The 27,466-nt window shown below is 59.2% G+C and overlaps 1 protein-coding gene across 1 annotated transcript in view; it reads right to left on the reverse strand.

Moving 5' to 3' along the window:
* Nucleotides 1-27,466, reverse strand: part of SYT7 (synaptotagmin 7) — a gene marked incomplete at both ends in the record, with an annotated part of 35,564 nt that overhangs the window by 1,818 nt on the left and 6,280 nt on the right. The window contains 9 exons of the mRNA XM_080691891.1: nucleotides 1,790-1,989; nucleotides 2,696-2,810; nucleotides 3,179-3,348; nucleotides 7,006-7,276; nucleotides 10,350-10,485; nucleotides 15,737-15,859; nucleotides 19,958-20,323; nucleotides 23,534-23,761; nucleotides 24,616-24,747. Coding sequence (XP_080548017.1) covers nucleotides 1,790-1,989; nucleotides 2,696-2,810; nucleotides 3,179-3,348; nucleotides 7,006-7,276; nucleotides 10,350-10,485; nucleotides 15,737-15,859; nucleotides 19,958-20,323; nucleotides 23,534-23,761; nucleotides 24,616-24,747 — 1,741 coding nt within the window. The remainder of the gene's footprint in view (nucleotides 1-1,789; nucleotides 1,990-2,695; nucleotides 2,811-3,178; nucleotides 3,349-7,005; nucleotides 7,277-10,349; nucleotides 10,486-15,736; nucleotides 15,860-19,957; nucleotides 20,324-23,533; nucleotides 23,762-24,615; nucleotides 24,748-27,466) is intronic.

The following is a 27,466-nucleotide window of genomic DNA, read 5'->3' on the forward strand; positions in this document are numbered from 1 at the left end:
CTACTCAAGACAAGAATGAACCCACTTTTTGTTTTTTTTGGTAGTCCTGGGGATTGAGCCCAGGGGCATTCTACCTCTGAGCTATACCTTCAAACACTGGAAAACAGAGGGGAAAAAAAAACACCCACTTTTTTAGAACAGCGGCCAACACATATTCCCCTACTATGGGAAGTGCTTCTCCTGTGTTATGTTATTTAACAGCACGTGATGTTGTTAGGATTGCTCTCTCGCACATGCGCGTGTATCTGTGTGTCTGTGTGTGGTGTGTTACTGGGATTGAACCCAGGGGCATTCCATGTCTGAGCCACACTCCCCACCCACTCCGGCCTTATTTTATTTTTAAATTTCTTACCTGTTAACCTTTTTTTTTTTTTTTTTGTAGTACTGGGGTTCCTGGAAGCCCTTCTACCTCTGGGCTACACTCCCAGACATATATATATATATATATATATATATATATATATATATATATATATATTTTTTTTTTTTTTTTTTTTTTTTTTAAACAGGGTCTCTTAAGCCAGTGCGGCTGGCTTCGAACCTGCAACTTGGCTGAGGCTGGCCTTGAACCTGTGATACTCCTGCCTCAGCCTCCTAAGCACTGGAACTACTGGCATGTACCACCTGGCCCGGCTATATCCTAGTCTCATTTTGTGAGAAGAAAGCGAGGCTCAGAGAGGTGACGGGTGTTACGAGGCGAGGTGGGAGGCTGTAGCACTTGCCGAACACTGGATATTTGGGGGTGTGTGAGGCGCCACAACAGGAACACAGAGGTGTGCTGGGACCTGGGGCATTCTATCTCCAAGCCACACTCCCAGCCCTATTTTATTTTTATTTGGAAACAAGGTCTCACTACACTGACGAGCGTCTCACTATTTGCTGAGGCTGTCCTTGAACCTGTGATCCTTCTGTCTCAGCCTCCCAAGTACTGGGATTACCAGCGTGCACCACCACGCCTGGCTGTACCCACTCTTAACACTAAGCCTGACACGCACACAGAAACAGACATTTCTAAGTAGAACAAAGGAAGGGTTTACATCACAGCCTCACATCCTAGAAAAACACAAAGCCAGGTATGGATTCAAAGGTTAACAGGTAAGGCCAGGTGTGGTGGCGCACGCTTGTCATCCCCGGGCTTGGGAGGCGGAGACAGGAGGATCGCGCAGGTTCGAAGCCAGCCGCATGCGTTGGCTTAGGAGACCCTGTTTCCAAATTTTAAAAAAATGTAAATGTAAAAATAGGTCTGGGAGTGTAGCACAGAGGAAGAAGGGCTTCCAGGAACCCCAGTACCACCAAAAAAAAAAAAAAAAAAAAAAGGTTAACAGGTAAGAAAAGAAGGTCATTTTCAGTAAGGAGAACCTCTCCATAGCTTGGACGATTCTGCAAAATTCTCTGAGGTCGGCATCAGCAGCTTACAAAGATCACTGAGGCTCAGAGGGGCCCGGTGATTGGCTCAAGGTCGCCCAGGGTCCCCGGGCAGAACAGGGGGTCTGAAGTCAGGCCTCTGGAGTCTGATGGTGCCATGGCCTACGCAGCTCTGAGGACAGCCCCCAGAGCCGTCCCAGCCCTGTCTGAGGATCCTGTTCAGAAAACCCTAGCTTTGTGATCCAGGGCACTCCTCCCTCCTCCTGGGGCCCCTTCTGGGGGTTCACTGGGGAGGAGCCTCAGGGTAAGCTCCATCCAAGGCTCTCATTTTCAGATAACGGAGGCCAGTGGGGGGAAGGAGCTGGCCGCTCCCCTGGCGCCCAGCCCACGCCAGCCCCCGGGAGCAGCAGACCCCGCCTCCTACCTTGCCTATGACATCGTTGCGGCTGAGCTTGTCCTTGTCCATGACCGTGATGATGATGGTGGTCTCCCGCAGCTTCTCGGTGGGGATATCAAAGGCGAAGGACTCGTTGAAGATGGGGTTTAGGTTCCTCTTCATCGTCACCGTCTTCTTCTTCTCCACCCGCTTGTCCTTATACATCAACCACACCTTCACGTAGGGGTCTGGGGAGGGCGGGATGGGCAAGGTTAGAGGGATGGTCCGGGGGAGCCCCACCCCAGGACCAGGTGTGGAAGCCGAGGAAGGGGGCTGGCTGTCGGATTCCCCCAGAGGGCAAGGAGAGGGACCTGGGGGATCTGTCCCTGGCAGAGCCAGAAAGGAGCTTGGCCTTCACCTAGATAGAGCCCTCCTGCTAACACCTGAGTGGAAACCCAGTCCTGAGAGGCCGGGTCCCGCCAAAGGTCACCCGCAATTGGTATCAGAGCCAGGGCTTGAACTCAGGCCCCCAACACAACATTCCTTTTTTTTTTTTTTTTGGTGGTACTGGGGCTGGAACCCAGGGCCTTCTACCTCCAGGCTACACTCCCAGACTTATTTTATATTTTATTTGGAAACAGGGTCTCTTAAGCCAGCAGAGGTTGGCTTTGAACCTGCCGGATCCTCCTGTCTTAGCCTCCCAAGCGCGGGGATTACAAGCGTGCGCAACGTTCCCTTTCTTGCTGAGGAGGGGAAGGAGAGAGAGCCAGATGCCGTGGCCTCTGAGGGCATTCCAGAGGGGCTCCGACACCCACAGGGCAGAGGAGGTAGGACTGGCAGTGGGGGTGCGGGGACCAGGGAGGAGGCCACAGCGGCGCGCCCTCGGCATGCAGGGTGACCCGGTGTTGGAACCGCCCCAGCCCAGCCGTCTTCTGTGGCCAGGAGCCCCAGCACCTGATGTGCCCCCGATGTCCATGGCTTTGAGGTTCCGGGCTTTGATGATGTTTACGATGATGGAGTTGGCAGAGGGGTTGTAGCAGAGAGACAAGAGCAGCTCCCCTCGGCTCCCCTGGAGGGACAGCGGGGGGCTGAGGTGCATGGGCTGCTCCCTCGGCTCCCTGGAGGGAGATCAGGTCGGGGGCCCACAGCGAGGGGTGGCTGGAGAGCTCTCGGTTGGCTCCGCGGCCACCAGGTCCCTCTACCCTGACTGGGTGCTGGCAGGGACCTTCAGCCGGTCACCCCGTTTCCCCAGCTCTGGCAGGTCTCTGTACCCTCCCCAGAGCCCCAAGTTTTCCCTCACAGCTCAGCCGAGCACTGCTGTAGACATGTGCTCCCCGGGCCTGCTCCCGCCTCCCTCTGCAGCCCGGCCCACGTTTCTAGGGCTGAGGGGGCCCAGGACCAGCTGCCAGCCCTGATGGGGGGGTAGGGGGGGCTTACACTCCCATCGCTGCATGGCTTCAGATCCTTCCAGAAGGTCTGCATCTGGGTCAGGTCCACCTTGTTGAGGGGGATGGACACCTCCCCGATGGGGTCGTTGCGGCTGAAGCGGTCATAGTCCAGGACTTGGAGGTAGAGGACCCTCTGCACCACCTTCTCGTAGGGGAAACCTGGGGGGACGGGCAAGCGAGGTGAGGCAGGGACAGAGGGGCCACGCAGCGCCTGGGAAGGAAGATCCGTGAGCGGGCGGCTGCCCTGGCCCGCTGCCATGTCCTGGAGGCCAGCAGGCCGTTCCCGAGCACTGCCAGAGCTTTCTCAAGTGCCAGAGAGAACTTCCCCAGGCTCCTGTGACCCTTCAGCGATTCTCCACTGTTGGGGAGCATCTTGTCCAGCCTGTAGATGGGGAAACTGAGGCTCAGATGGCTTACGCGCCCAAAGTCCCAGAGCAAATAAAGGGCAGAGCCAGGATGACTCGTCACACGCCATCCAGGTCCCTTACTCTCTACAGTCTGCCAACCGCCCACCCCAGGGCAGGTCTGGGCTAGTGGCTCTGGCTGAGGCAGCCTGTAAGCAGCGCCACCAACCCCAACTGGGAAGAGGGAAAGGTCAAGGGTCCCGGGGTTCCTTTCTCCGTCCTCCTCGTCCACCCATGAGTCTCTGTGCCCTCCCGCTTCCTGCTACTGCCCGTTCTCAGCCGGAGTGAGCTTTTAAAAATAGCAAGCACGCGCGGCACTCCCCTGCTTAGAGCCTCTCAGTGGTTCCCAGCGCACTTAGAATAAAAGCCGGGCACCCTCCCTTGGCTTCAAGTCCCTGCGCGACTTGGCCTGGCTGTCTGGCCGAGGCTCATCTTGTGACCACTCTGGACGATGAATGACAGGCTCCAGCCCCATCGGCCTCCTCCCTGGCCCGAAAATGCCCCGATTCTTCCCCCGCCCCAGCTGCCCCGCTCCCCTGAGTCTTTGAGGGCTCAGCTTTGGGTCCTCGCATCCGGGCGGGCGGGCCGCTCTGTAACATGCCCAAGCGCGTGCCTTTCCCGACACGGACTGCCGGCTATAATCGATTTATCTGTGTTTCCTTGATTATGGTCTGACTGGCCCGCGAGGCTAGGGTTTCCAGGAAGGCATCTCTGTGATCCGCCTCTGGACCCCGGTGCCTAACGCTGTTTCTGGCACGTAGTAGGCACTCGATAAATATTTGTTAAGAGAATAAATAACTGAATGGGTGAATGTGTGCCAGGGATATGAATGGTCTGACGTAGCGACAGGGATGTGCTGAGGCGGAGCGGGAGGGAAGGCCCCAGCGAGAGCCGACCCGGGGAGGGAGGATGGATGGGGAGGGAGGATGGATGGGGAGGGAGGATGGATGGGGAGGGAGGATGGATGGGGAGGGAGGATGGATGGGGAGGGAGGATGGATGGGGAGGGAGGATGGATGGGGAGGGAGCCAGGGGAGTCCCCAGGAAGCTGAGCTGGAGGTGGGGCTGGCCTGAGGGTGGAGGCCTGGGGCGGGGGCTGAGATCCCAAAGTCAGGGATGAACAGGAAGGACCGGGCCTTGATACTCCAGCCCAACTGGTGGCGAAGCTGGAAGCTGGAGGGACAAGCTCTGAAGGGTTCTAGCACCTTCACCCACAAACACCAGAAGTACAAAGGAGCCTCTGTCAGAAACAGGTGAGCTGAAGGGGAAACCTTCCCAATTTAGACGGGGTCCCTTTCCTCCTACTGAGGGACTGTCTTGGAGGCCCCGAGGGACCCTGCCCAGGTGACTTTTGGCAGTTATCGGTGAAATGCATTCTGGGAATGTTGGCAGCTCCAAGAAGTCTGTGCATCTCCTCAACACTAGAGGGGCAGGCTCCTACCTGGCAAACTCCTACGCATCCCTCAGAATCCATCCTGAACGAGCCCTCTTTAGGGAAACTTCCTGCAGCTGCTGTCCTGCCGTGTATGGCTTAATTATCAGCGCCTCTATGGCCTCTGTTGGACCCGAGGTGCCTGAGGGCCACAGGGCCTGTTCTTCTCTGTCCTTCCAGTGGAGCTGAGACTGAAGGGACGGTTGCGGAACGGGCTGGTGGGCTGGGTGGGGTTCCATCCAGGACCCTCCTCCCCTCGGCCGGCCACAGATACTTCCAGATGGCCATGCCTAAACTGGACGGGGGAGGAGGGGCCCAGAAACACCGGGATGTCCCCTGCTAACCCTCAGGGGCTCATTCAGTGGGTGAGCTGGTAGTCACCATGCAGAACTGGTGGGTGCCATGGGCTTGGACATCAGTTATGGGGGTCCCTGGGGTGCACGTTATGGGGGGGGTCCCTGGGGTGCACCCTGGGGCTTGGGAAGTCAGGGCACCGGAAAGGGAAGTGGAATGACAGGGACACCGATTGGAGCAGGCTGTCTAGAAAGGGTTCTGCTTTCTCTAAGTTGGCGTCCACAGGCCCTGGGGTAAGAACTGCTCCGTAATGGCACCCCCAGCTTCCTGGGCCCCTCGAATCCTCAGACATAAGAGGTGAAGACAGGCCTTCCGGACAGAGGGAGGACATGTGCCTCAGCGGCCTGCTGGACCCAGAGGGCATGGCTCAGAGCCCTCGCTCCTGACCTCTGCTGAGGAGGGAACGAGACCAGCAACAGACAGAGTGGGTTTAGCACCTGGCATCAGCGCTTCCCGGGTGCCAGGCACCGTTCTGAGCGCTTCCGCAGCGTCTCATTTGCCTAATTCTCACCGGCATTACCTCCACTTTATAGGTGAGCAAAGCAGGCCACAGAGAGGTTTAGGAACGTGCCCAAGGTCGGCTGGTAGGTGAGAGAGCTGGGGATTCAGACCTAAGCAGCCTGTGCTTTTTAAATTTTTTTGGTACTGGGGATTGAACCCAGTATTATACCTGTGAGCTCTACCTCCAGCCCTCTTTTATTTCTAATTTTTTTTTGTGTGTGTGTGTGTGTGGTACTGGAGATGGAACCCAGGGGCATTCTACCTCCAAGATACACCCCCAGCCCTAATTTTTATTCTTTTTTTTTTTTTTTTTTTTGGTGGTACTGGGGTTCCTGGAAACTCTTCTACCTCCGGGCTCCACTCCCAGACCTAGTTTTATATTTTTTAAAATTTGGAAACAGGGTCTCTCAAGCCAGCATGGCTGGCTTCGAACTTGTGCGATCTTCCTGTCTCCGCTTCCCAAGCGCGGGGATTACAAGGGCGCGCCACCACGCCCGGCTCTATTTTTTATTCTTTATTTTTTGAAACAGGGTCTCACTGAGTTGCAAAGGGCCTAAGTAGCTGAGGCTGTCCATGAACCGCGATCCTCCTGTCTCAACCTCCCAAATGCTGGGATTACAAGCGCGCGCCACCATACCCGGCTTCATTTCTAATTTTGAAACAGGGTTTCACTAAATTGCTGAGACTGGCCTTGAACCTGTGGTTCTTCTATCTCATATCTCAGCCTCTCAAATACTGGGATTACAGGTGTGCATCACCACGGTGCTGGGCCAGCCCGTGCCATGACACTCTGGTTGTCCTAGAGGGCGCCATCTCTGGGTGCTGTGGCCACCTCCTGCAAGGATTCCTGAAACCCCAGGCGATGCCCAGTTTCCCTCCAAGCCCAGATCCTGAGCCCGGGATCTGCTTATGAGGTTGGATTCTCTGGGCGCCTGTGAACTGATCACCCCAGAGATGCACAAAATGCGTTAGGTTAACAGAGCCAAGGCCTGTGCCGCCAGGGTGTGTGCATGCGTGTGGTTGCAGGAGCACGTCTGTGTGTGGGTCTGCGCCGGTGGCGTGTGTGCAGTGGGCGGGGACGGTGGAGGGCGAGAGCTGACCGGGGAGGGAGGCGCGCCAGCCTCACCTTCGAAGAGGAAGGTCTCGTTCCAGTGGGGGTTCAGGTTCTTCCGCTTCACCTTGGTCTCCAGCTTGTGCTTCTTGTCTGGCAGCAGGTAGATCTTGACGAAGGGGTCACTGGTGCCGCTGAAGTCCTTGGCCGGCAGCTCCTGGGCCTTCATGATCTTCACGGTGAGCGTGGACTCCTGGAAGTTGTAGCCGACGCTGAACTGGATCCGGCCCAGGTTCTCTCGGCTGCAGCCCTCGTGGGCCTCGTCCTCCTCGGAGCCTGGGGAGAGCTGGGGGCGGGCAAGAGGCCAGCAGGTCGGGGAGGGCCCTGCTATCCCGGGGCCCCCATGGCAGCCCAGCATGGCTGAGAGCCCTTTGTATTGCAGGCCAGGCCGGCAGCCCCAAGCAGGGCTTTCCTTTGGTCACCACGTGGGTGGCTGGGGTGGTGACCAGTTCTGCAATCCTAGCCAGCAGAGGATGCTAGGACCAGGGTCTTCCGGAGGAAGGGAGGCAGAGCCGGGATCCTGAACCCAGACTCCCAGATTCATGTGCAGGACACCCCACCCTGCCACCTCTAGCCCCAGGCCTGCCCCTCTCTAAGTGCCACCACAGGCTTCGTTTGCCCTCCCTTGTCAAAGCTGCCTGGGCGCATGCGGGGCCCTCCACTTTCTCTTCTCAATCCAGCCCCATGGGTCTGAGCAGCCCTGAGCGCCCTGCCCCTGGCCCTGGCTCCCACATTCAGACCCCAGGCGTTACCCTGGCTCTGTGGGGCTGCAGGCTGCTGAGCTGTTCTTCCTTACAGTGGAAGAGGGTCCCTCAGCCAGCCCCTGGCCGATCAGCTGGCCCGCACGCAAGCTCCAGCCCAGGCCCTCTGAGAATGTGGGCGCCTGACCCAGGGCCGCGTCTTCTCCCCCGGAAACTCAGTTTCTGCTTCTGAAGAACAGGGGCCATGAGACCTAGCCTGCGGCTTGCTGGGAGGGTTAAACTGAGCCACCCGCAGCCGGGGGCGTAGGCAGTGCCCGCAGAACGTTTGCCCTCCCGTTCCTTCTGAGGTCGGGGTGTATTCATGGCGGCCCCACCCCATCTGGTCACTTGGCTCCTGGCTCCCAAGCAGGGTGGTCTGGGAAGACCTGGGCTGGCCAGGTGGCTTCACCTCGGATGGGGCCAGCACCTCTGTGCCCACTCCCCGAGTTTGTAAGGCACAGCTCCAGCCATCTCCATGGCAACCAGGCTGCCTTCATCCCAGCCCCCGGGGAGGTGCTGCCCCAGTCCTTCCCCAGAAGAGGCTGGCCTCATCAAGCCTCAAGTTGGCCCCTGAGCCAGGGTGAGGGCATCAGTGTGGGGGGCCCTGACACTCTTCCCCAGCCCCTCTCTGGCCGGCTCTGGTGCCTGACTGCTGTCTCCTGACCCTCAGTGCCTGCAGCCTGGGGCCTGAAGAAGATCACAGCAAGCTGAGGTCACACGGGCTTATCCTGCCCTGCTTATCTTTACCGCCACGGGTAATGCGGGTGCCCCGGTGCCCGTGTGGGGCTGGGCAATTAGCCTCTGCCTTCCCACCTCTGACATCTGCTGAGCACGAGAGGGAGACAGGCCTGTGTTTCCTCCCGCTGCTGCGTCTGTCAAGCCCCCCCTGAGGGTAGCCAGGGGCAGGAGGGCAGGCTGGGGAAGGACTGTGCTTTCTGGGAACCTGGCTATCAGGAGACAGGACCAATTAAAGGGCTATGTAGGGAGGCAGGTGGGCTGTGGCAATGGGCATCCAGAGAAGGGGTGGCTGGGCCAGTTCACACATATGGAGAAGACAGGGAGGAGGGCAGTGCAGGGCCAGACACCTAGCCAGGGCTTCTGGGGGCCAGAGGTGGCCACAGATGAGATGCAGAGACCCCGATGCTCTATCCTGCTCAAGAGAAGCACAGACTCCCGGGCCCCACCGAAGATCTGCTGGCTGGGAACCTGCATCTTACCAACACGCCCAGGAATTTATGTGCATATAAGAACTTGAGCAATTCCAGGCTAGCAAGGGGCATGGGCTGGGTGGGTAGAATTGGCTGGAACCCTAAATGGCAGAGGGGTGGGTCCCAGATGATCTGGGGGCTTTAGGAAGGGTGGGTGACTGGGTGCCCGGCCAGTGGGTGAGGGGCCTCTGAATTGATGCCAGGACTGCTGAGGGCCTGAGAGTCCTGTCTCTACAGGGGAGGGGGACCCAGGCGATGATTTGCCCAGATGTATCCAGTAGGAACAGAAATGGTGTAGGTCCCATCCTCCGGCCCTCTTCAAGCCTTCCTGGGACTTCTGAGCTGTGAGACCTTTGACTGATGCCTGCCTGCAAATATCTGCAGCACAAGCAGGGAAAAGTACAGGAGGGGCAAGTGGCTGTGACTCAACCTGACACCAGGGGGCGCCACATGGACCACAACCTCTGACTGGGTGAAGAGCCTGGGAGACCCTGCAGGCAGAAGGGTTCCCGGAGGGCGTGTGGGCAGGGGCACCGCCCTGTACAGCTGCCCTTCTCAGGAGTCAGGGCCTCTGGGCTCCTGCTCGCCCGTTTCCCCTGCCTCCACCGGGAGCCCCACCCGACCTCCACTGCCCACCAGTCTCTCCTTCTAGGAGCACGCAAGTATCTCCCATGACTTGGCTTTCATAGGCCCCTTATGAGTTCAGAGGGGATCAAAGGAGGCCAGGCATTCTTTATTCTTGTGGTACTAGGGATTGAACCCAGGGGCATTCTACCTCCAAGCTACATCCCAGCCCTTTTTTTCTTTTTTCTTTTTTTCTTTCTTTCTTTCTTTCTTTCTTTCTTTCTTTCTTTCTTTCTTTCTTTCTTTCTTTTTTTTTGTGGTACTGGGGTATCTGGAAGCCCTTCTATCTCCGGGCTACACTCCCAGACCTATTTTATATTTTTGAAACAGGGTCTCTTACGCCAGCGCAGCTGGCTTCGAACCTGCGCGATCCTCCTGTCTCCGCCTCCCAAGCGCGGGGATGACGAGCGTGCCCACCGCGCCCGGCTCCTTTTTTTCTTTTTATGTCTATTTCTGTTTTGTTTTGAAGCAGAGTCTCGCTAGGTTGCTGAGAGTCTTGCTACATTGCCGAGGTTGTCCTGGAACCTGTAATTCTCCTTTCTCAGCCTCTCCAATACTGGGATTACAGGCAGGCCCCATCATAGACATTCTTATTCACACTTGACAAATAAAGAGAGAGCTGGGAAAAGAACGCCCACCTTGCTCACTCACCAGGAGGCCTGGCTGGCTCTCCAGCTGCCTGTGGCCGAGTCCCCCTGCCCGAGGCCCACTCTCAGGCTGTCCCGTTTCCACAGCCCCTCCCCCAAGCCCAGCCCCTCCATGGGGCACAGCCCCCCGCCCTTCTCACCATGAGCATCTCGCTGGTAAGGGAATTGACGAGGTCCGAGACGGAGGAACGGGGCTCGGTCCGGCGGTCAGACTCATCGTGTGGCGTCTGGCCCGGCACTGGGGCTGTGTTTACTGCCTTCCCTCCTGCAGGTAACCTGGGGGTGGGGAGGAGTCCCAGTGAGCGCAGGCTGACGCTGGGCTGGGCACCACAGCCTGGGTACCACGGCCTGGGTGGCGGCAGGACCTCCTCTGACCACCTGAGCCCCTGCACCTCCTTGTCCACCAGGAGGCCTGGCTCTCCCCGGAGCCCAGCGCTCAGGGCCCATACCTTGCGGCCTGAGCGCCAGGGGACTTTGGCTTCACTAACCCTGTGGGAGATGCTCTCCAGAAGCCCCCCAGCCTCCAGGCACTGGCCTGCATGTTGGTCTCTGAGCCTGCCTCCTCTCCAGAGGCCTGCTCCGCTCTGCCCGCGTCGGCTGGGACGGGGAGGCGCTGGGTGGACGGTACGGGTTCTTCACGTCATTACCCTCGGCAAACACATCAGTGTCTATCTCCCGGGCCGCACCCGTGTTTGCTCAGGCTCCACAAAGCACAGGTGATTTTCCACCGTGCAGCCAGGTGAGGTGGGGCCTACTGTCCATGTCCTCCGTCTATTAGACAGAAGTGATCTCTATCTGCGCTGTCTGATGCGGTACCGCTAGCGAGGGGCGGCACCAAAGCGTTCTTTTTCTTTTTGCGGTATTAAGGGTTGAACCCAGGAGAATTCTACCTCTGAGCTATACCCCCAGCCCTCCTTTTTTGATTTGGAAACAACATATCCCTAAAATGCTGAGATCCTTGCTAAGTTGCCAAGGCTGGCTTTGAACCTGCAATCTTCCTGTCTCGGGCTCCTAAGCACTCGGATTACAGGCATGCATCACCACACCTGGCAACCCTCAGCAGTGTGTGTGTGTGTGTGTGTGTGTGTGTGTGTGTGTGTTGCCAGGGACTGAACCCAGGGGCATTCTCTCTCCCTCCAAGCTACACCTCCAGCCCTATGTTTAGCTCTTTATTTTGAAATATGGTCTCACTAAGTTGTGGAGGTCCTCACTAAGTAGCTGAGGCTGTCCACGAACCACAATCCTCCAGTCTCAGGCTTCCAAGTACCGGCATTACAAGCATGCCCCACCACACCCCCTGGCTTAAGTTTTTATTTTGAAACAGGGTCTCAATAAGTTGCTGAGGCTGACCTTGAACCTTTGACCCTCCTCAGCCTCCCATGTACGAAAATTACAGGTGTGCTTTTGCAACATGGCTAGCGGGACAGAGAACTAGAGTTTTCATTTTATTTAACATAAACTAGTTTTGATTTAATAGCCACCTACCAGATAGGGCAAGCTGATGCCCCGCACACCCCAGTGCCCACCCTGCTCCCGCTCGGAGGACGAGATGTCTTCTGAGGCTCTCACCCAGGGTCGGAGAAAGACGGGGTACCACTGAGAGACCCTGTGTGCACCCGACTCCATGCCGTTCCCAGAAACTGGGATCTCTGGGCGTGGAGCCCAGGCTCCATTCAGCTGGGGCTCAGGAAAGGGGGCACTAAAAGCCTGCCTGGGGACCAGGCTGGAGAGTCCCATGAGGAAGAAGAGAGGCGGGGGAGGCAGCAAGGAGGGGGTAGGTGGTCAGCAGCATGGGGCTCAAGGCAGGCTAAAACAGAACAGCTTTGGGAGCACAGAGCCACAGACTCAGCCACACAGGCTGGACACAAGCCGTAGCCCTCTGGTTCATATTGGCCGGCATAAAGGTCGCCATGACAGGCAGACAGACATGCATAGGATAAGCCAGTCCCTGGTGGGGAGACACCAGGATCCAGCAGCAGGGTGTGCCCACGCAGACAAACACGCGCGCGTGTGCACACACGCACGCACACACACACACACACACACACACGCACCGACACCCAGAGGAACCAGGAGAAGATGGTGTGAGCAACAGGCAGGTCGACCAGAGCAGCCATGGTGAAACATGCTTAGGTCTCAGAATAAAGCTGTCAGGGGAGACCCAGGCATGCCAAGGCGTGCATGCAAATCAGGACAAACGGAAACGGGTAATCAGGGGGCGGGTTCCGAGACAGGTACCCTGATTGTCAGGTGCGTGATGCACCTGCTGTGAGAACCCGCCCCCCCCCCCCCGCCGCACCCGGGAAACACCCACCCTGCCCTTGACACGCAGGGTGCCCCTCCCAGAGGCGTGGACACACAGTGCACGCGGGGTGGGGCACACATGTGGCACTGCACACAAGGACGCGCGAGCACACGCACGCACGCAGGCACGCACGGACTCGTGCTCACACAGACAGGCACGGGGAGGAAGAGGAGATTGAAATAGCTGGAGAGGTAAAGTCAGGTTAGAAGGAGAGTGGGAGAGGAGAGGGCGCGATTGACTGCCGGAGGTATGAGAACGTCGGTGTTATTTTGGCCACGCCAGTGTCAGCGCAGCTGCAAAGCAGCCTGGGAAGGATGGTCAGCGCCACCGAAGCTGTCGGAGGTCACAGGACAGAGAGACAGAGAGAGAGGGAGAGGGAGAGGCCAAGGGGCCCGTCACCAGCTCAGGGACGTCCCTGTGAGGAGCAGATGGGAGGAAGGAGACAGAGAGAGAGAGAGGAGAGAGAGAGGAGAGGAGAGAGGAGAGGAGAGAGGCCGAGAGAGGTTAGTTAGAGTGTGAAGAGGCTGCTGGGTGGACGAGGGACAGGAGGAGCGCGAGGCGGCCGACAGGAGAGGCAGAGAGGAGGCGGGAGACACACACGGGGCAGAAGGAACATGGTGGCTTCGGAGGAGGCGAGCAATGGGGTGGCCTGGCCCCGCCCTGCCCCCCACTCGGGGTGGGGGTGGGGCCACGGTGGAAACCATTTGGATCCCCAGGAGCGATGGAGGAAGGATGGCTAAGAGCATGAGGGGTGGCATTGCAGGATGAGTGTGGTGGGGGCCAGGCCCAGCTGGCATGGGGCCTGTCTTGGTCTCCTCCCCACCTAGGCCCAAGGGCACTTGGAGGGGCTACGCAGAGGCCCAGGGACGGGGGGGTTCTGAGGGGAAAGGCTTTGGGGCCTCCTGGAACCCTGGGAATGGGAGGCACCTAGCACCCCCATGGCCTGTGGGACACACACCCGCCTCGCTGGGCCTTGTCTCTCAGAAAGCAGCCTGATGCGGCAGGCTGGGGTGGGGCGGAGGGAGATGTTCTGCCCAACAACAGCCATGACCCCCACCATGGGCTTGGGTGGCATAGAACTAGGGGTGAAAGGGCCGACCCTGGTGCTGGGGCTGGGGGGAAGCGAGGGAGGGACAGAGGACCCAGCCTAGTGCTGCAAGGTAGGAGGTCACCAGAGCTCCGGGGGAGCGAGGGGCCCTAAGGTGCCCAGCCTGGTGGGGGGGCCCAGGCCCAGCTTGTGGGATGGGAGAGCCTGCTAGGGAGGGAGCGCCTGACTCTGGAAACACCCCAGGGGCCATGAGAAATGAGTTTCCAGGATGGGTGGCCATGAGCAGGTGGTAATGGCGTGTGTCCACTCGGAAAGTCAGGCCCGGTGGGGGCGAGGGCCCGCGGCCTCCACCCCCGTACCCACCTTTCCCAGGAAGCAGAGGACAAGCTGATGTCATGATCAGAAGGGATGGGTGTGTTAAAATATGGAGTGAGACCTAAGTGGCAAGGAGGTAAAAATAGGCTGTGGGTGAAGATGGAGCCGGTTAATTAACACATGGGCCATGTGAAATCTCGTTTCCAGCCTGCATCTGCTCCCTCACACTTCACACCTTTCCGGGCCAAGGGCTCAGGTTCTTAGCAGGCTTCGGAGGGCTCCAGCGCCCCTCCACCCGCTTGCCTACAGCCCTGGCCTTTCCCTGTGGCCCTCTCGCCTGCCTGCGGCCCAGCTTTGAGAAGCCCTGGGCTGGTAGGGCTGGGTGGGCTGGGCGTGGCAGGCGCCCCTCCTCCCCAGTGCCCCGGCCATGGGCTCAGGGCCTGACACCATCTGTGGCACTGAGCGACAGATGTGGCCCCACTCTCCCCTCCCACTCTTCGGGGTCTCCTGGCCCCCCACAAACATGCAACATGAACTCGGGATGGGAAGAAAAGGAGAGGGCTAGTCTCCTGAAGCCGCTGGAGGGCCAGCAAATCAGCCATCCAAGTCTCAGCTTGTCCACCCTTCCCTAACCCAGAGCCCCTGGCCACAGCCTGGGACAGCCCTTCACCTAGATGCCTCTCAGGGTTCCCCATCACACATTCCCTCCCAGCTCTAGGATCTGACAAGCGGCCCAGCCCCAGGCCCATTTCCTCATCTGGAGCTAGGCATGCCTGAGCTGGAAAGGCTGTTCTTAGAGGTCACCTGCCCAGTCCTCGACTTGGCCAAGAAAGGGTCTGTGACCCGTCCCAAGTGGCGAAGCGAGGCTCCCGTAAACCAGCACTCTGAAGCAGGTGTCCTGGCTGCCCCGCCTTGCCTCTCCCGTAGGCCTCCGATTTTGTGGGAAGCAAGCCTTCCCAAGAGCTCTCCCCCCATCTCCGGGACCACAGGGCTGTGGTTGGCTCTGCCCCTAAGGCCAGGTAGGGGGAGGAGGCTGGACCAGGTGCAGGATGGCTCCACCTAATGGTGCCACAGGTGTGCGTGGGGTCACCTGAGCCCTCTAACCCTTGCCCTTCCCCTTCCCCTCGAGCAGTGTCTACCTCCTCCTTGAGACAGGGGGCAGCAAGAGACACTCCCTGGAATTCCTGATGGCTGAGGCTCTGGAGATGTAAGTGTCCAGCTGGGCCTGTGTTGTGACCACACGGAGATTCCTACACTCCACAGGGCCCGGGGCGGGGATGGGGGTAGCACCAACCCGCTTCCTCCTCCTGCCACCTGGCCTCAGGGCTGCCCTTCTGGTTCCTTTTGGTCACCAGGCTCTCCCGTGCCCCCGACCCTCCCTACCAGGGGCTCCTCTTCCGTTGCTGAGCAGCCCAACAGGACTTCCAGGCGACAGGGAGGTTGAGGCGGCGGGGATGAGGGAGATCAGGCTGGCGCCCCTTCCCTGCCATCCCCCTGCCATCCGCCAACCACCAGAGAAACGGGGATTTCTGGGTCGGGGTGGGCAGAGATGAAAGATGGAGGGGCAGCAGAAGGTGCAAGCAGGGAGATGGGGCAGAGAAGGCTGGGCTTGCTCTGGGCCAGGGCAAGCATGCCGGGGAGCAGGCTTGATCCAGAATGGTCCCAGGATGGTCCCTCAGAGCCCCAAGGGACGCCACTGGGGTATCCGTGGGAGGGCCCCGGCAGGGACGGGGCGCGTCCTCCTGCTCCAGCATCTGCTGAAGGCACCACCACCTGGTCCAGCAGCCGGGCCGGTCCAGGCGGGCGGCCTCTCCGTGCCTCCTCCTCTGCGCCGCCGCAGGCCTCGCCCGTGCTCCTACCTCTTGTCCCCCTGAGCGTTCTGGTTCTGCTGGGTTCCTGGGTTTTGCAGGTCAGGGATATTGGCAAAGTCATCCTGTTCCGAAAGCCCTAAGACCAAGGATAGCACCACCATCCGGCCTTCCCTGCCCAGGGTGGGCAGCCCACCAGCCGGGAGGGAAATGAGGAGGCCCCATGGGCAGGGGCGGGGTGGGGGGGAAGGAGAGAGAGACAGAGACAGAGACAAAGAGAGAGAAGAAAAAAGCGTAAGAATCGGGTCCTGCGGGAGAGAAACCAAAGTTCAGCACTGTCAACACTTGTACCGGAGGGGGCAGAGGTGGGGAGGGAGGGGACCAGGGCAGATGTCCATGGCCTGAGACCCAGCTTGCCTCAGGCCATGAGCAGGAGTCTCTGGGTGACACGGGGAAGGGGCTGGACAGAGCAGGCTCAGGGGACAGTTGGTCAGTGGCTGGGGCTGTCCCCAGGGAACATACGGCGACGCCTTGGGGTGCCGGGGGCAGGGGAAGGAGCACCGGGACATGGCAGGCTCTCAAAGGCCAGTGCATTCCCAGCGGAAGTGCCTCTGTCCCTCTGGATCCCTGGGAGGAGAGGGAGGGGCTCTGCTGCCATCTTGTTCCGGGATGGTGCTTGCAGACTCAGTCTCTCGAGTGGAAGCATCTTAGAACATTTGAGACCCATGGGCACTATATCCTGTGCCCACAAAAGCCATTTGCAGACATCTTTTGAGTCGCGGTTAACCAGGGGTCCTTCAAGCTGGGCGGGGTCTAAGGAGCTTCTTCCTCCAGGCTCCCACATAGCCCAAGAGAGGAGACGAAGTCCCTTCTGGCATATGGTGTCCTGGGTATAGTGGGACCCTCTCCTGTGTCCCCCTCCATTGACCACCAAGGTGTCTGGCTTCTGTTTACTGAGAAGGGGTCCAGAAGGCCCTAGAGAATTGGAGACAGTTTGGGAACTTGGCGTGGCCTGGAGGAAGGCAGGGCTGCAGGGAGCCTGTGCCTGCTCAGAGGGAGGCCCAGCTGAGGCAGAAGGGCTGGCGGGCGGGCAAGGAGAAAGCCAAGCATCTTGGAGCGGCTCTGCGAGCAGTGTGGGGCCCAGGCCACCACAGTGGCACCTTTAGGATCCGGCATTCTAGAGAACATGGGGCAGCTGCCCTGCAGCTAGGGCGAGCTTGTCTTTCCTTTCTCTTCCTTTTCTAGGCGGTTGGGAGTCTTGCTAAGTTGCTGAGGCTGGCTTTGAACCCGTGATCCTCCTGTCTCAGCCTCCCAAGTACTGGGATTACAAGCGTGAGCCACCACGCCCAGCCAGTCACCTGCATTTTTCCCAGGAGAAAAAGAGAAGCCCTGGTGGCTGCTGCCCTCTCCAGACCATCAGCAGCCGTGAGCATTTTCCGGGTGCTTCGTAGAGCGCTTTCGGCCTTGTGCCTCTCATCAGAGCAGAGGGAGAGGGATCTGCAGGTGGGGCAGGCGTGAAAATAAGTCACCAGCAGCGCCAGGGGAAGGTTGGCAAGGTGGACGGGATGTTCTAGAAGGGAGAGGATGCTGGGTTGGGAAGTGGCCTCTTCAACCACTGAAGGAAGGCCAGAGCTTGCTGTGATTATTGCCCCCGGAGAGGCCGTCAAAGAGGGAGCCTGGACAGGAGGGACATGACGTCTGCGACGAGGGAAGAGGGCACCGGGGTCTTGGGCGATGGAAGATGGTCCGGGGGCCAAGCAAGGGGAGGAAGTAAAGGAACCGCAGCGTCGGGTGGTCCCAGGCACGGCCTCTGCGGGTCGACACTTTGGGGGCACAACCCTGCCCCTTCCCTCAGGACGAACCCTCTCTTCTGTTTCTGCCCACTGGTTCTCCTTTCAGAGTTGGTAAAATTCCATTTGGCTGCTTGGGCGCCGGTGGAGCCGGGGGAAGGAGAGAGAACTCGGTGAAAACAACATGTTTTTTCCTTGGTTAATGCATTTTTCAGACATTCCTTTTGCTCTTCTTGAAAACAAAGCAGCTCCTCTGAATAAACGTCCAATTTGGCATTCTCGGCTGCTTGGCAGGGCACAGGACAAGGATGAGGGGCAGGGGCCCAGGGGTGGGGAGATGCTGACCACGCTGGAGGGGGTCATCCCCCCCAAAGCAGAGGGTGGGGTCCTGTAGGGCCTGAATGGCCCTCCCGACCTGACTCTAAGAGGGAGGGCCTCTAGTGTTTGGGGCAAGGGAAAGCCTCAGAGACATAGCAGCTAGACTGTGAGGCAGATGTCTACAAAGCCTGGACCTGTTTGTATACCTAAAGAATGGTATATATACATACATACATACATACATATATATACATACATACATACATATATATACATATATATATATATATATATATATATATATTTTTTTTTTTTTTTTTTTTGGCAGTGCTGGGGATTAAACCCAGGGTTGTCATTCTACCTCTGAGCTACACCCTTCAGGCCTATTAATTCTTTATTTTGAACCAGGGTCTCACTAAGTTGCTGAGGCCTCACAAGTGGCTGAGGCTGGCCGCAAACCTGCGATCCTCCTGTCTCAGCCTCCCATATACTGGGATTACAAGTGTGTGCCTCCGCACCCAGCTTGGCTTTTACATTTTTAAAGGGCTAAGATTTTTTAAAAAAAGAAAGAACGAACATGTGACAGAGATCACGTGGGTCTTGCAAAGCCTAAAATATTTACTGCCAGGCCTTTAGAGGCAGCTTGCTGACCCCTGCTGGGAGGGACAAGTAAAGGAGGGGGGGGAAGGGGAGCCTGGAGCTGGCCCCCCGCTGGTAAGGGGGACCTGAGTCTAGGGGGAGCTGGTATGCAGGGCTCCCCCTGCTGTGGGGAGAGCCTGGACACAGGGTCTAGGGGCTCAGAGGCAGGAATCAGCGGGTGGCTGTGTAAAAGCAGACTGAGGTCGGGCGGGCAGAGAGGTGCGGGCCGGCTGGCCTGCAGTTCTCTTTAGGCTGTGGTAGACAATTCTCTCAACTCTCTTAGATCCGCTCCAGGGCCGTGACATTCATCCCAGACATCTCTGCTGCGTGTGTTGTCCAGTGCAAGGATCCCGCTGGATCAGTATCCCCAGCAGGGCTGGCAGATAAGCTGCCCCGCTTTACCAAGGAGAGCCCTGAGCTGCATGTGCTGCGGGCTGGGCCCCGGGCTTCTTGCATGGGCATGGGAAGCCGATTCCTCTGTTGGAGGGCCTTTCCCAGGGAAAGCGCTTCCATCTGCCTTCGCAGCTCTGGCTGGGCTCTCAGCTGGACGGGCTGAGGCTCCCAGAAACTTGCTGTCTTCCAGATCCCTTTATCTTGCGGGTGTGCTGGGCCTTGGCCTTGGCCTTCTTCCTCCCTTTCTCCTCTCCCAGGCTCAGTGCGCTGGTCTCCTGCTGTTAAAAGGTGTTCCCAGGGAGGCCTGGACAGTGGAAACAACCCCCAGAGGCTGGAAGGAAGCTCATGTTAGGCTGGAGGAGGCAGTCATGCCAGGGGCCGCAGCCCTGAGAGTGAGCACCAGTGCCCGGAAGGCTCTTGGGGGGGGGGGTGCCTGGATAGAGTGGCGCCCTATGGGCTAAGGGCGGGGGAAGAACCCTTAGACCTGGGGGTGTGTCTCTTCTATACTTGAAGGCAGGAAACAAGTTGGTTTAGAAACAAGTTGGGAAGCTTTGCAGGAGTGTCTCAGGTTTGTCCTCTGGAGGAAGGAGCCCTGGGAAGCCAGGGCGGGAGGGAGCTGGAGGACAGGTGGCTACAGAAGGTCAGAGAGACAGGGACAGGGCTGAGGACAGGAACAGGGAAAGTGAGAGGGAGGGAGGAAGTGTGGGTCAGGAAGGCTGGCAGAGTCAGGTTACAGACAGGAGAGGTGGAGGGCAGGCCCTGCAGATGGAGCCACAGAGACTATTCAACTGGGGAATGCAGCAAGGCTGGCCGGCCGGGAGGCTACGAGCAGCCTGGGGCTGGGAAGTCTGCCTCTCTGTCTAATGTCTCCTCTTAACTTTGTAGTGTGAGGGGCTTCTCTGAGGCCCGGAGGCACAAAGTTGAGCCTGGGGTCCTCAGAGAGGGGGACAGGTAGCTCAGATTACAAAACCTTCCGTGGGGTGCTCAGGCCTGGGCCATCAAGAGGCTGGGGCGTGGTGGTGGGGCTACCAAGCCTGGTGGGCAGGATGTGATGGAACAAGGATGGGTTGAGAATGGGAGGGAGGAGAAGGGTGGGTGGGTGCAGGCCGGCCCGCTCAAGGGGAGGACTTACAGGAAGGATTTCATGTCCAAGCCTCGGTTTCGAATCTGCCCCACCACGTGGTCCCAGCTGCCCGGGTTGGAGCGGCTGCGGCCCCCGGCTGCCCGGTACTTGGAGCCGGCCGAGGTGCCCTGCCGAGCCTGGCCCCGGCCATAGGCCCGCGGGTTGGAGCCCGGCGCTGAGGCGTGGGCCTGCAGCTGGCCCAGGCTCTGGCTGGTGGTGGGCTGGCTGGGCTGCCGGCCCCGCTGGTGCTGGCTCAGGGGCTGCTGCAGGCTCTGCTGCCGCATCAGGGTGCGGGGTCGCTGGCATTTCGGCTCTCCCGCGGAGCTGGGGATAGACTCAAGGGTAGTGGCCGTGGACAGGGTGGAGTCCTCGAAACTTGGGGTGGGCGGAGGAGAGGAGAGAGAGGAGAAGCAGGTGAAGGGATCACAGTGGAGGAGGAAGAAGCCGAGGGCTAGGGCTGGGAGGCCCCAGTGCAGGGCGCGCTCGGCTGGACCTCGCCAAGCTTCCATCTTTGTTGTTGCTGCTGCTGTCGCTGCCGCCGCCTTACCCAGAAGGCTGCAAGGCCCGCATGCCCACCCCGAGGCCCCCAGGTCGGCCCTGCCCCCCTGCCCCCTGGCCCCGGCCTGACTGCTGCCCCAATACCTCCTGCCTGGGCCGACCTCGCTGCTGGTCTGAGTGCTGCAGCTGCGTGGTGAAGGCGGTCCCTAGGCCCTGCGGCTGCCTGTCATGTTGGAGTGGGAGGGGGCAGGGAGCTGCGGCAGCCCCCTCCGCTCTGTCGCTGGGGGATGCCAGGAAAGGCTGTCTCTGTGTTCTGAGTACTACTGTCCTTTGGAGACACAAGGAAATCCAGGCCAGTGCAGAGCTGGCCTAGTAATGCCTGGTGAGGCGGGGCTCCGTCCTCCAGCAGGGATGTGACCTTGGGCCCCTGCCCTGGGGTCAGGCTGCCTTAGGAGTCAGGCTCTGGGGCAGATCTTCACCCTCCTGTCAGAGTTCTTTGTTTCTCAGGCCCAGCATCCTCTTCTGGGGACTTGGGAAGGATTTCCAGTCCAAGGAGGGGACCAAGGACAGTGAGCAGATAAGGGGGAGCCCCAGGAACCACTCCTATGGCCACCTTGCCCCAGTTCTGATGGAGAATGGGGTGACTGAGTTGTCTTCTATGCCCCTAGAAGAGGGCACCCATGTCACAAGCCCATAAGCATCTCTGAAGGATGGGCTTGCTCTGGGGAGCTGGGCAGAGACAGATGGGAAACAGGACCCGCTGGTCAGAGGCAGTGTAGGGTCAGAGAGACCGGGTTTCAAAGTCCATCTCTGCTGCTTCCTGCCCGTGGGCTTTGAAAAAGGTTTCTCTCTCACTGGGTCTCAGTTTTTCTTCTGTAAAATGGGGGTGCGGAATATCCCTGACCAGCCTCTGTCAGAGTTGCCACGAGGACCTAACGAGGTCAGAGGGAGTGCTGAATGGGTAAACGCTCCTGTGCTAAAGACCGGAATTGGAAGTCACCTGCCTGTCTTGCGGGCCATCACTGGAGCACCAGAGAGCAGAGCCAGAGACTGAGGCTGAAGGGCTCCAAGTCAGGAGTCACTTCTCCTACCTGGGCCTCGGAGTGACAGGCCTCCTCTCCCACCGTCTCTTCCCTCCCTCTCCCAATCCAACTGTCTAGGGTAGGGGTTGGCAAACTGTGGCCTGTGGGCCAAATGTGACCTGCCACCTGTTTTTATCAATAAAGTTTTGTTGGAACACAGCCACTGGCAGTGTACACATGTGTACGGCTGGCTTCCTGTTCCAACGGCAGGGCTGAGCAGTGTGAGACGGCTTGGCTTGCCGAGCCTCAGTCTTTCCTACTTGACCCTTTACTGAGAAAGTTTGCCGGCCCTTGGGAGGAGGTCCCAGGGCCCTGGGGGCCACGTTCACCACGGCAACCAGACCTCAGCTTGGCTCACCCCCTGAACCTACCCTGGGAACCAAAAGACAACAGTTAGGCTACCTCTGTGGGCTGAGTGGGAGATAGAGTGAAAGACAGAGAAAGAGAGAGAGAGAGGGAGAAAGCGAGTGAGTGAGTCAGAGGATAGTAAAGAGAGAAAGAAAGAGAGAAGAAAGCAAAACATGGCTTTAGCGGGGGTCCTGGAGAGGCGAAGCCCTGGCTACCAAAGGGGCGGGCCCAGGCCTGGCTGGCCAGGTAGGCCTACAGCTCCCTGGGGGCAGGCCGAGGCGGAGGGAGGACGCGCTTGGGCGGCCACCTCCTCCGCCTTGCTGACCTCATTTTGGTTTTCCTATCACATCCAAAATTAGTCCAATTTACAACCTCTCAGTCACAGGAAACTAAAATTGGTTCCTCCAGGCCTGGAGCCAGCAAATGGCACGGAGGCCGAGCCAGTCTGGAGACTGGCTGGAGCAGGCTGGGGAGGGCAGGGCACGGGGCCTGGCTCTCTGATGGGGTGTGGGGCTTCCCTTGGGACTTCCCCCAGGCCAGATGCCAGGGGAGAAGGAGACTTGGGGTCATTGAAGCCGAGGAGGTCTCAGCCTGGTGGCCCTCAGTGGTCCCTATGGCGGAACTTCTGAAGAGAGCCTACAAGGCCCTACGTTGAAGCAACAGGGTGGCCCAACAGCTAAGAGGGGGTGGGGGCTGTTGGCACGCTAAGGTAGAGGCTAGCCCAGCAGGTGGAAAGGGAGCCCACACCCTACTGCATGAGGATGGCCACACTTGAAGAGCCCTTAGAAGAGCTTCACTGTGGGGGAGGGGACTTCCTAAAAGCCAGGATGAGACAAGGATGCCCCATGGGAGAGAGATACCGTCTTTAAACAACAGGGGCCAACCCTATGTTGGTCATCCCAGAGGGGACTGTCTGGCCCTCTCAGCTGTTAAAAAAGGACAACTCTTCTGTCTGACATGCAGACCACCCTCTGACATCTGAAAAGAGAAGCTAGCTGGGGTTCCAAAGCCCAGCCACCAAGAGCACCCAATCCCAGCAGCGGACGGCGGGATGGCTCGCTGACCAAGGCTGGGCCGGCCAGTGGGGGTGTCTGAGATGACATGAGCCAGTGGAGAAGCTTGGCGGCTGCTCGTGAACGGACCTCCGCAGCAGATGGTGTCATGGTACAAGCAAGGCTGGATGGCGCCCCGTCAGCTGGTGATCGGAAATGGAATGGCTCAATGCTGGGTCTAGAGCCACCTGTTGGCCCAAAGAGGAAGGGCCAGGCGGCTGATGAGTAGCAGAAACAGGCTGAGATGGGCCGGCTGGCCAAGGATAGGATGGCCCGAGACCGGGGTGGGAGGGCAACACGGGCCTGCTGCCCATGGCGGGATGGCCGATCAGAGGATGGGATGGCCTGAGAACTGAAATGGAGCTGCTCTGGGGACACAGGATGGAATGACCTGGCCGCTGGCAGAGGAAGGAGTTGGGTGTGGTGAAATTAGTCGAGCCCCATGGCAAGGATGGTGGGCGAGTCTTGAGGAGGGATGGAATGAGCCAGGGGCCGAGGACGGCCCCTCTGGGGACAGCAGCGAGCATGCCAGGGGGCCCGCTGTCCACCCTGGCAGGGCAGGCCTGAGCTCGCGGCTCCGGCGGCCTTGGGGCGCCATCACTCACTTGGACAAGTTGAGCTTCCCTGCGGCCAGGTGGCTCTGCACCGTCCGCCAGCGGCCGCCTCTCCCCGCCTTGCCGCCGCTGCCCGGCTCGCTGGGGGCAGCCCCGCCGCTTCTCAAGGCGTCCTCTCCGGGTGGCGGCACCTGCGCCGGCTTCTCCCCCAGCCGGCCTTCCCGCTCCACCGCCAGCCCCGCCGCGGCGGCCACTTTGGCGCCTGACAGGAGGGTGCCACTGGAGGCATGCACGAGGCAGCCGGGCCAGAGGGGCACCGGGGGTGGCGGTGGGGGAGAGAGGGCGGGCCACACACGGGGGTGGAGGGGAGGAAGAGGAGGAAAAACAACGACAGATAAAAGGAAAAGAGAGACAGTGAGAGAGGAGGAGGAGAGAGACAGACGGACAAGAGACAGACAGAGAGAGAGAGAGAGACATCAGCACTGCAAATGGGTTAATAGCGGAGCCTGCAGAGGAGAAAGGGGGACCGGGCGGGCTGGGATCGGAGAGCAACGCACCACGACAATGGAGGGGGGCCCCTCCCCACCGCCTGGGCAGGGGCGGCGGGGGTGGGGGGAGGGCAGCCACCTCCAACTCTATCCCACAGGACAACGAAGGGTTAACGACGGAGGAAGAGCGGGCTGTCCAGGCCAGGAGGCCCCCAGGCAGGGAGAAAGAGAAAGCCGAGTTAGTCAGAGTTCATCACCACCACCGCCGCCACCATCACCGCCACCACCGCCACGAACCACCGACCACCGACCACGGACCGCCAGCAGCCACGGCAGCAGCGCAGCCGGGAGGAAGAAGCAAGCCACACCAGAGGGAGGGACCACAACGGGCAACCCCATCCTGACTGCACCGAGGATGGGCTGGGCCGGGGTGGACGGGGCGCTCCTGCGTGGCTGGCCCTGGGGGATGGGCGGGCGGGCGACAGGGCAGGAGGGGTTGCTCGTCTCCATGGCCGGCCTGCCCATGGGAGGTGGGGGCAAGGAGGAGCAGGAGATGAAGTGGGGGGCCCAGGAGAGGGCGGGGAGGGGAAGGAGGGCGTGCGCGGATACTCGGTACGCATGATCAAACCAGGTAAAGTCACTCACTTGAGGGACAGTCGAGGGTCGCCATAAGGGGCGTAGGGTGAAATGTTTAGAATAAACTCCTTGGGAGGGTAGGAGCTCCATTTCTGCTGCACTGTGCTTTCATTGTTATTCCAAAAGTCTCTGTCTAGATCGCTGGAGGGGCAGAGAGAGAGGGGAGAAAACAGGGAGATACAAGAAGAGACAAGAACTCCAAGTCCTGGGGGCAGAAGGGGCGCGGGGTGGGTGGGGCTCCGCGGGTCGGCTCCTGCTGGAGGAAGAAGGCAGGTGGGCACCTCAGCCCGGGCCTGGCATCTGTGCACGCGCAAGCACACACACGCTTGTGCACACACCGCGCACAGCACCCACGCACGCACGCACGCACGCACTGGAGGGCCGGCCTGGGGTAGCTGCGCAGGAAGGAGGCAAGCTGCAGGCGGGCAGACGGGAGCCCCGCGCCTGGGGAGCTGGTGGGAGAGAGAAAGATGATGAGCGAGTGGGGCCAGCGGGCAGAGGGGCTGAGGACAGGCGGGTGGGATGTGATGGGGGAGAAGCTGAGGGTGCTGGTTTCTGGCTAGGAGGAGCTGGAAAGTAATCAGATCCCGCTGCCAGGGACTTATCCTGGCCTCAGTTTCCCTGTCTGTCAAAGGAGAAGGCTGGCAGCTTGCCCTCATCTCTCTTCTCTCCGCCGAGCCACTGCCGGGGCGGCTCCAGCTCCCTGCCCAGCTTGCCCATCCTCGCGCTGGCCCCGGGTGCTGCGGGCCTCCTCTGCCCTCTCACTGGGACGCACTGTTTCCATGGGACACGGGGTTCCGAGCCAGCCGGAGGGCATCTCTGCTCATGATAAATGGGGCGCTTGTGTCCGGCACCCAGAGGAGGGATGTGTACCTAGGCCTTTGCCCTTGCTGAGGACCATCAAGGTCAGCGGGGCCTGCCAGCTCCTTGTCCCGGGGGCTGTGGAGGCAGGCTGCCCTTTCCTGGGTGGAGATGAATGAGGACACACCTGCCCGCTGGGGTAGCCCTGCTCTGCCTGGGCCCTGTCCCTCTCCAAGGTGGGCCTGCTGGGTTCAGGAGGGACCCTCCCCCCCCCCCCCCCGTCGCCCCAGCCCTTCTGCTCTGACTTGTCACACTGGGGGGCTGATACACGAGAGGCATAGAGAATGTGGGACTTCATGTAGGGCTGGTGGCAGAAGCCTGGGCTGGCAGAGGGTGTGGCTTGGAGACCAAGGACAAAGGTCTCTACCAGCTTGTCACACTCCTGGGTTCCCCAGAAGTGGGCTTTGGAAGCACAAGGAGAAGAGAGGAGGCTTCTAGGCCAAAGGGCCATTCTGGAAGGGGGCCATGTCTGCCCTGTGGGAATGCCACCAGGGAGGAGCTCCGGAGGAACCTAGGGGGTGGGTCTGCAGTGGGCTGAGCCACTGCTGGGGCTGGTGCGGCCTGGGGAGGGGCACCGTGGGGGCATCCCCTTCAGGATCAAGAAACATGTTCTTGGGGATACCTGCTTCTCCCCGCACCCTGAGTTTCACCTTGACCTCAATTCTTGACCTCAGACTCAGGAACAAAGGAGAGGAAGATCAGAGGGGCTGAGTTGCCCACCTAGGCCAGGAGGGGAGGGAGATCTTGGGCCTCCCTGGTGTAGAAAGAATCTCTGCCTGTGCAGGATACGCCTAGGAGATGTCTCCTAGGGGACCCTGAGCACAGAGAGTGGGGGAGGCAGGGGAGGCCCCAGGGGAAGTTGCTCCCTCAGCCAAGACTCTATTCCCTCCCGAGAAGTCCTTTGTGCCCCCCTCCAAAGCAGGGCATCACACAAGATATAGGTGGGGCCTTCCTGCATCAGATGGAGCAGGAGGGCAGCCTCCCTTCCTCTGCCTCCTCCAGATCTCCAAAATCCAGGGCCATCCAACCCCAGGTCCTAGAGAAAAAGATCCCCCCAGAGTCATCACTGCCAGGCTGGTCTCCCACCCGTGTTCCGGGGCTCTCCAGGGTCCCTCAGCTTTCCACTGTGGTACTGGAAAAGAGGATCTTTAATTAAAGAAGTTTGGGGAACACTGGTTCCTTTTGCTGCAGAACTTATCAGAACCTTTTTTTTTTGTTTGTTTAACTTGGAATTGAACCCAGGGGCATTCTATCTCTAAGGTACACCTTATTTTTTTTATTTTGGAACAGGTTCTCGCTAAGTTGCTGAGGCTGTCCTTGAACTTGTGATCCTTCTGTCTCAGCCTCCCAAGTCCCGAGATTACAGGTGTGGGCTGCTGTGCTCGGCTTTGTCACAACCTTTGATATGCCAATGACTATGGGTATCACTCACCACAGGGGAGATGGAGCATGCAGTATTCCCCAAACTTGGCTGGGCGTGGAACCCTTGATCCATGGAATAAACTATTAGTTACTTATGGGGCACCAGTGCTCTGAGGAACACAGTTTAGAAAGCGCTGCTTAAAAATGCAGTTTTTTCTGCCAGGCGTGGTGGCGCAGGCTTGTAATCCCCACGCTTGGGAGGCGGAGACAGGAGGATCACACAGGTTCCAAGCCAGCCTCGCTGGTTTAAGAGACCCTGTTTCCAAATAAAAATAAAAACATAAAATAGGTCTGGGAGTGTAACCCGGAGGTAGAAGGGTTTCCAGGAACCCCAGTACTACCAAAAAAAAAAAAAAAAAGCAGTTTTGCCGGGTGTGGTGGCACACACCAGTAATCCCAGTGCTTGGGAGGCTGAGACAAGAGGATCGCACAGGTTGGAAGCCAGCCTCAGCTACTTAGTGAGCCTCTCAGCAACTTAGTGAGACCCTGTTTCCAAATAAAATATAAAATAGGTCTGGGAGTAGAGCCCGGAGGTAGAAAAGGCGCTGGGTTCCACCACCAATACCACCAAAAAAAA

The sequence above is a fragment of the Muscardinus avellanarius genome (assembly GCF_963383645.1).
Source record: "Muscardinus avellanarius genome assembly, chromosome: 1".
Lineage (NCBI taxonomy): Eukaryota > Metazoa > Chordata > Mammalia > Rodentia > Gliridae > Muscardinus > Muscardinus avellanarius.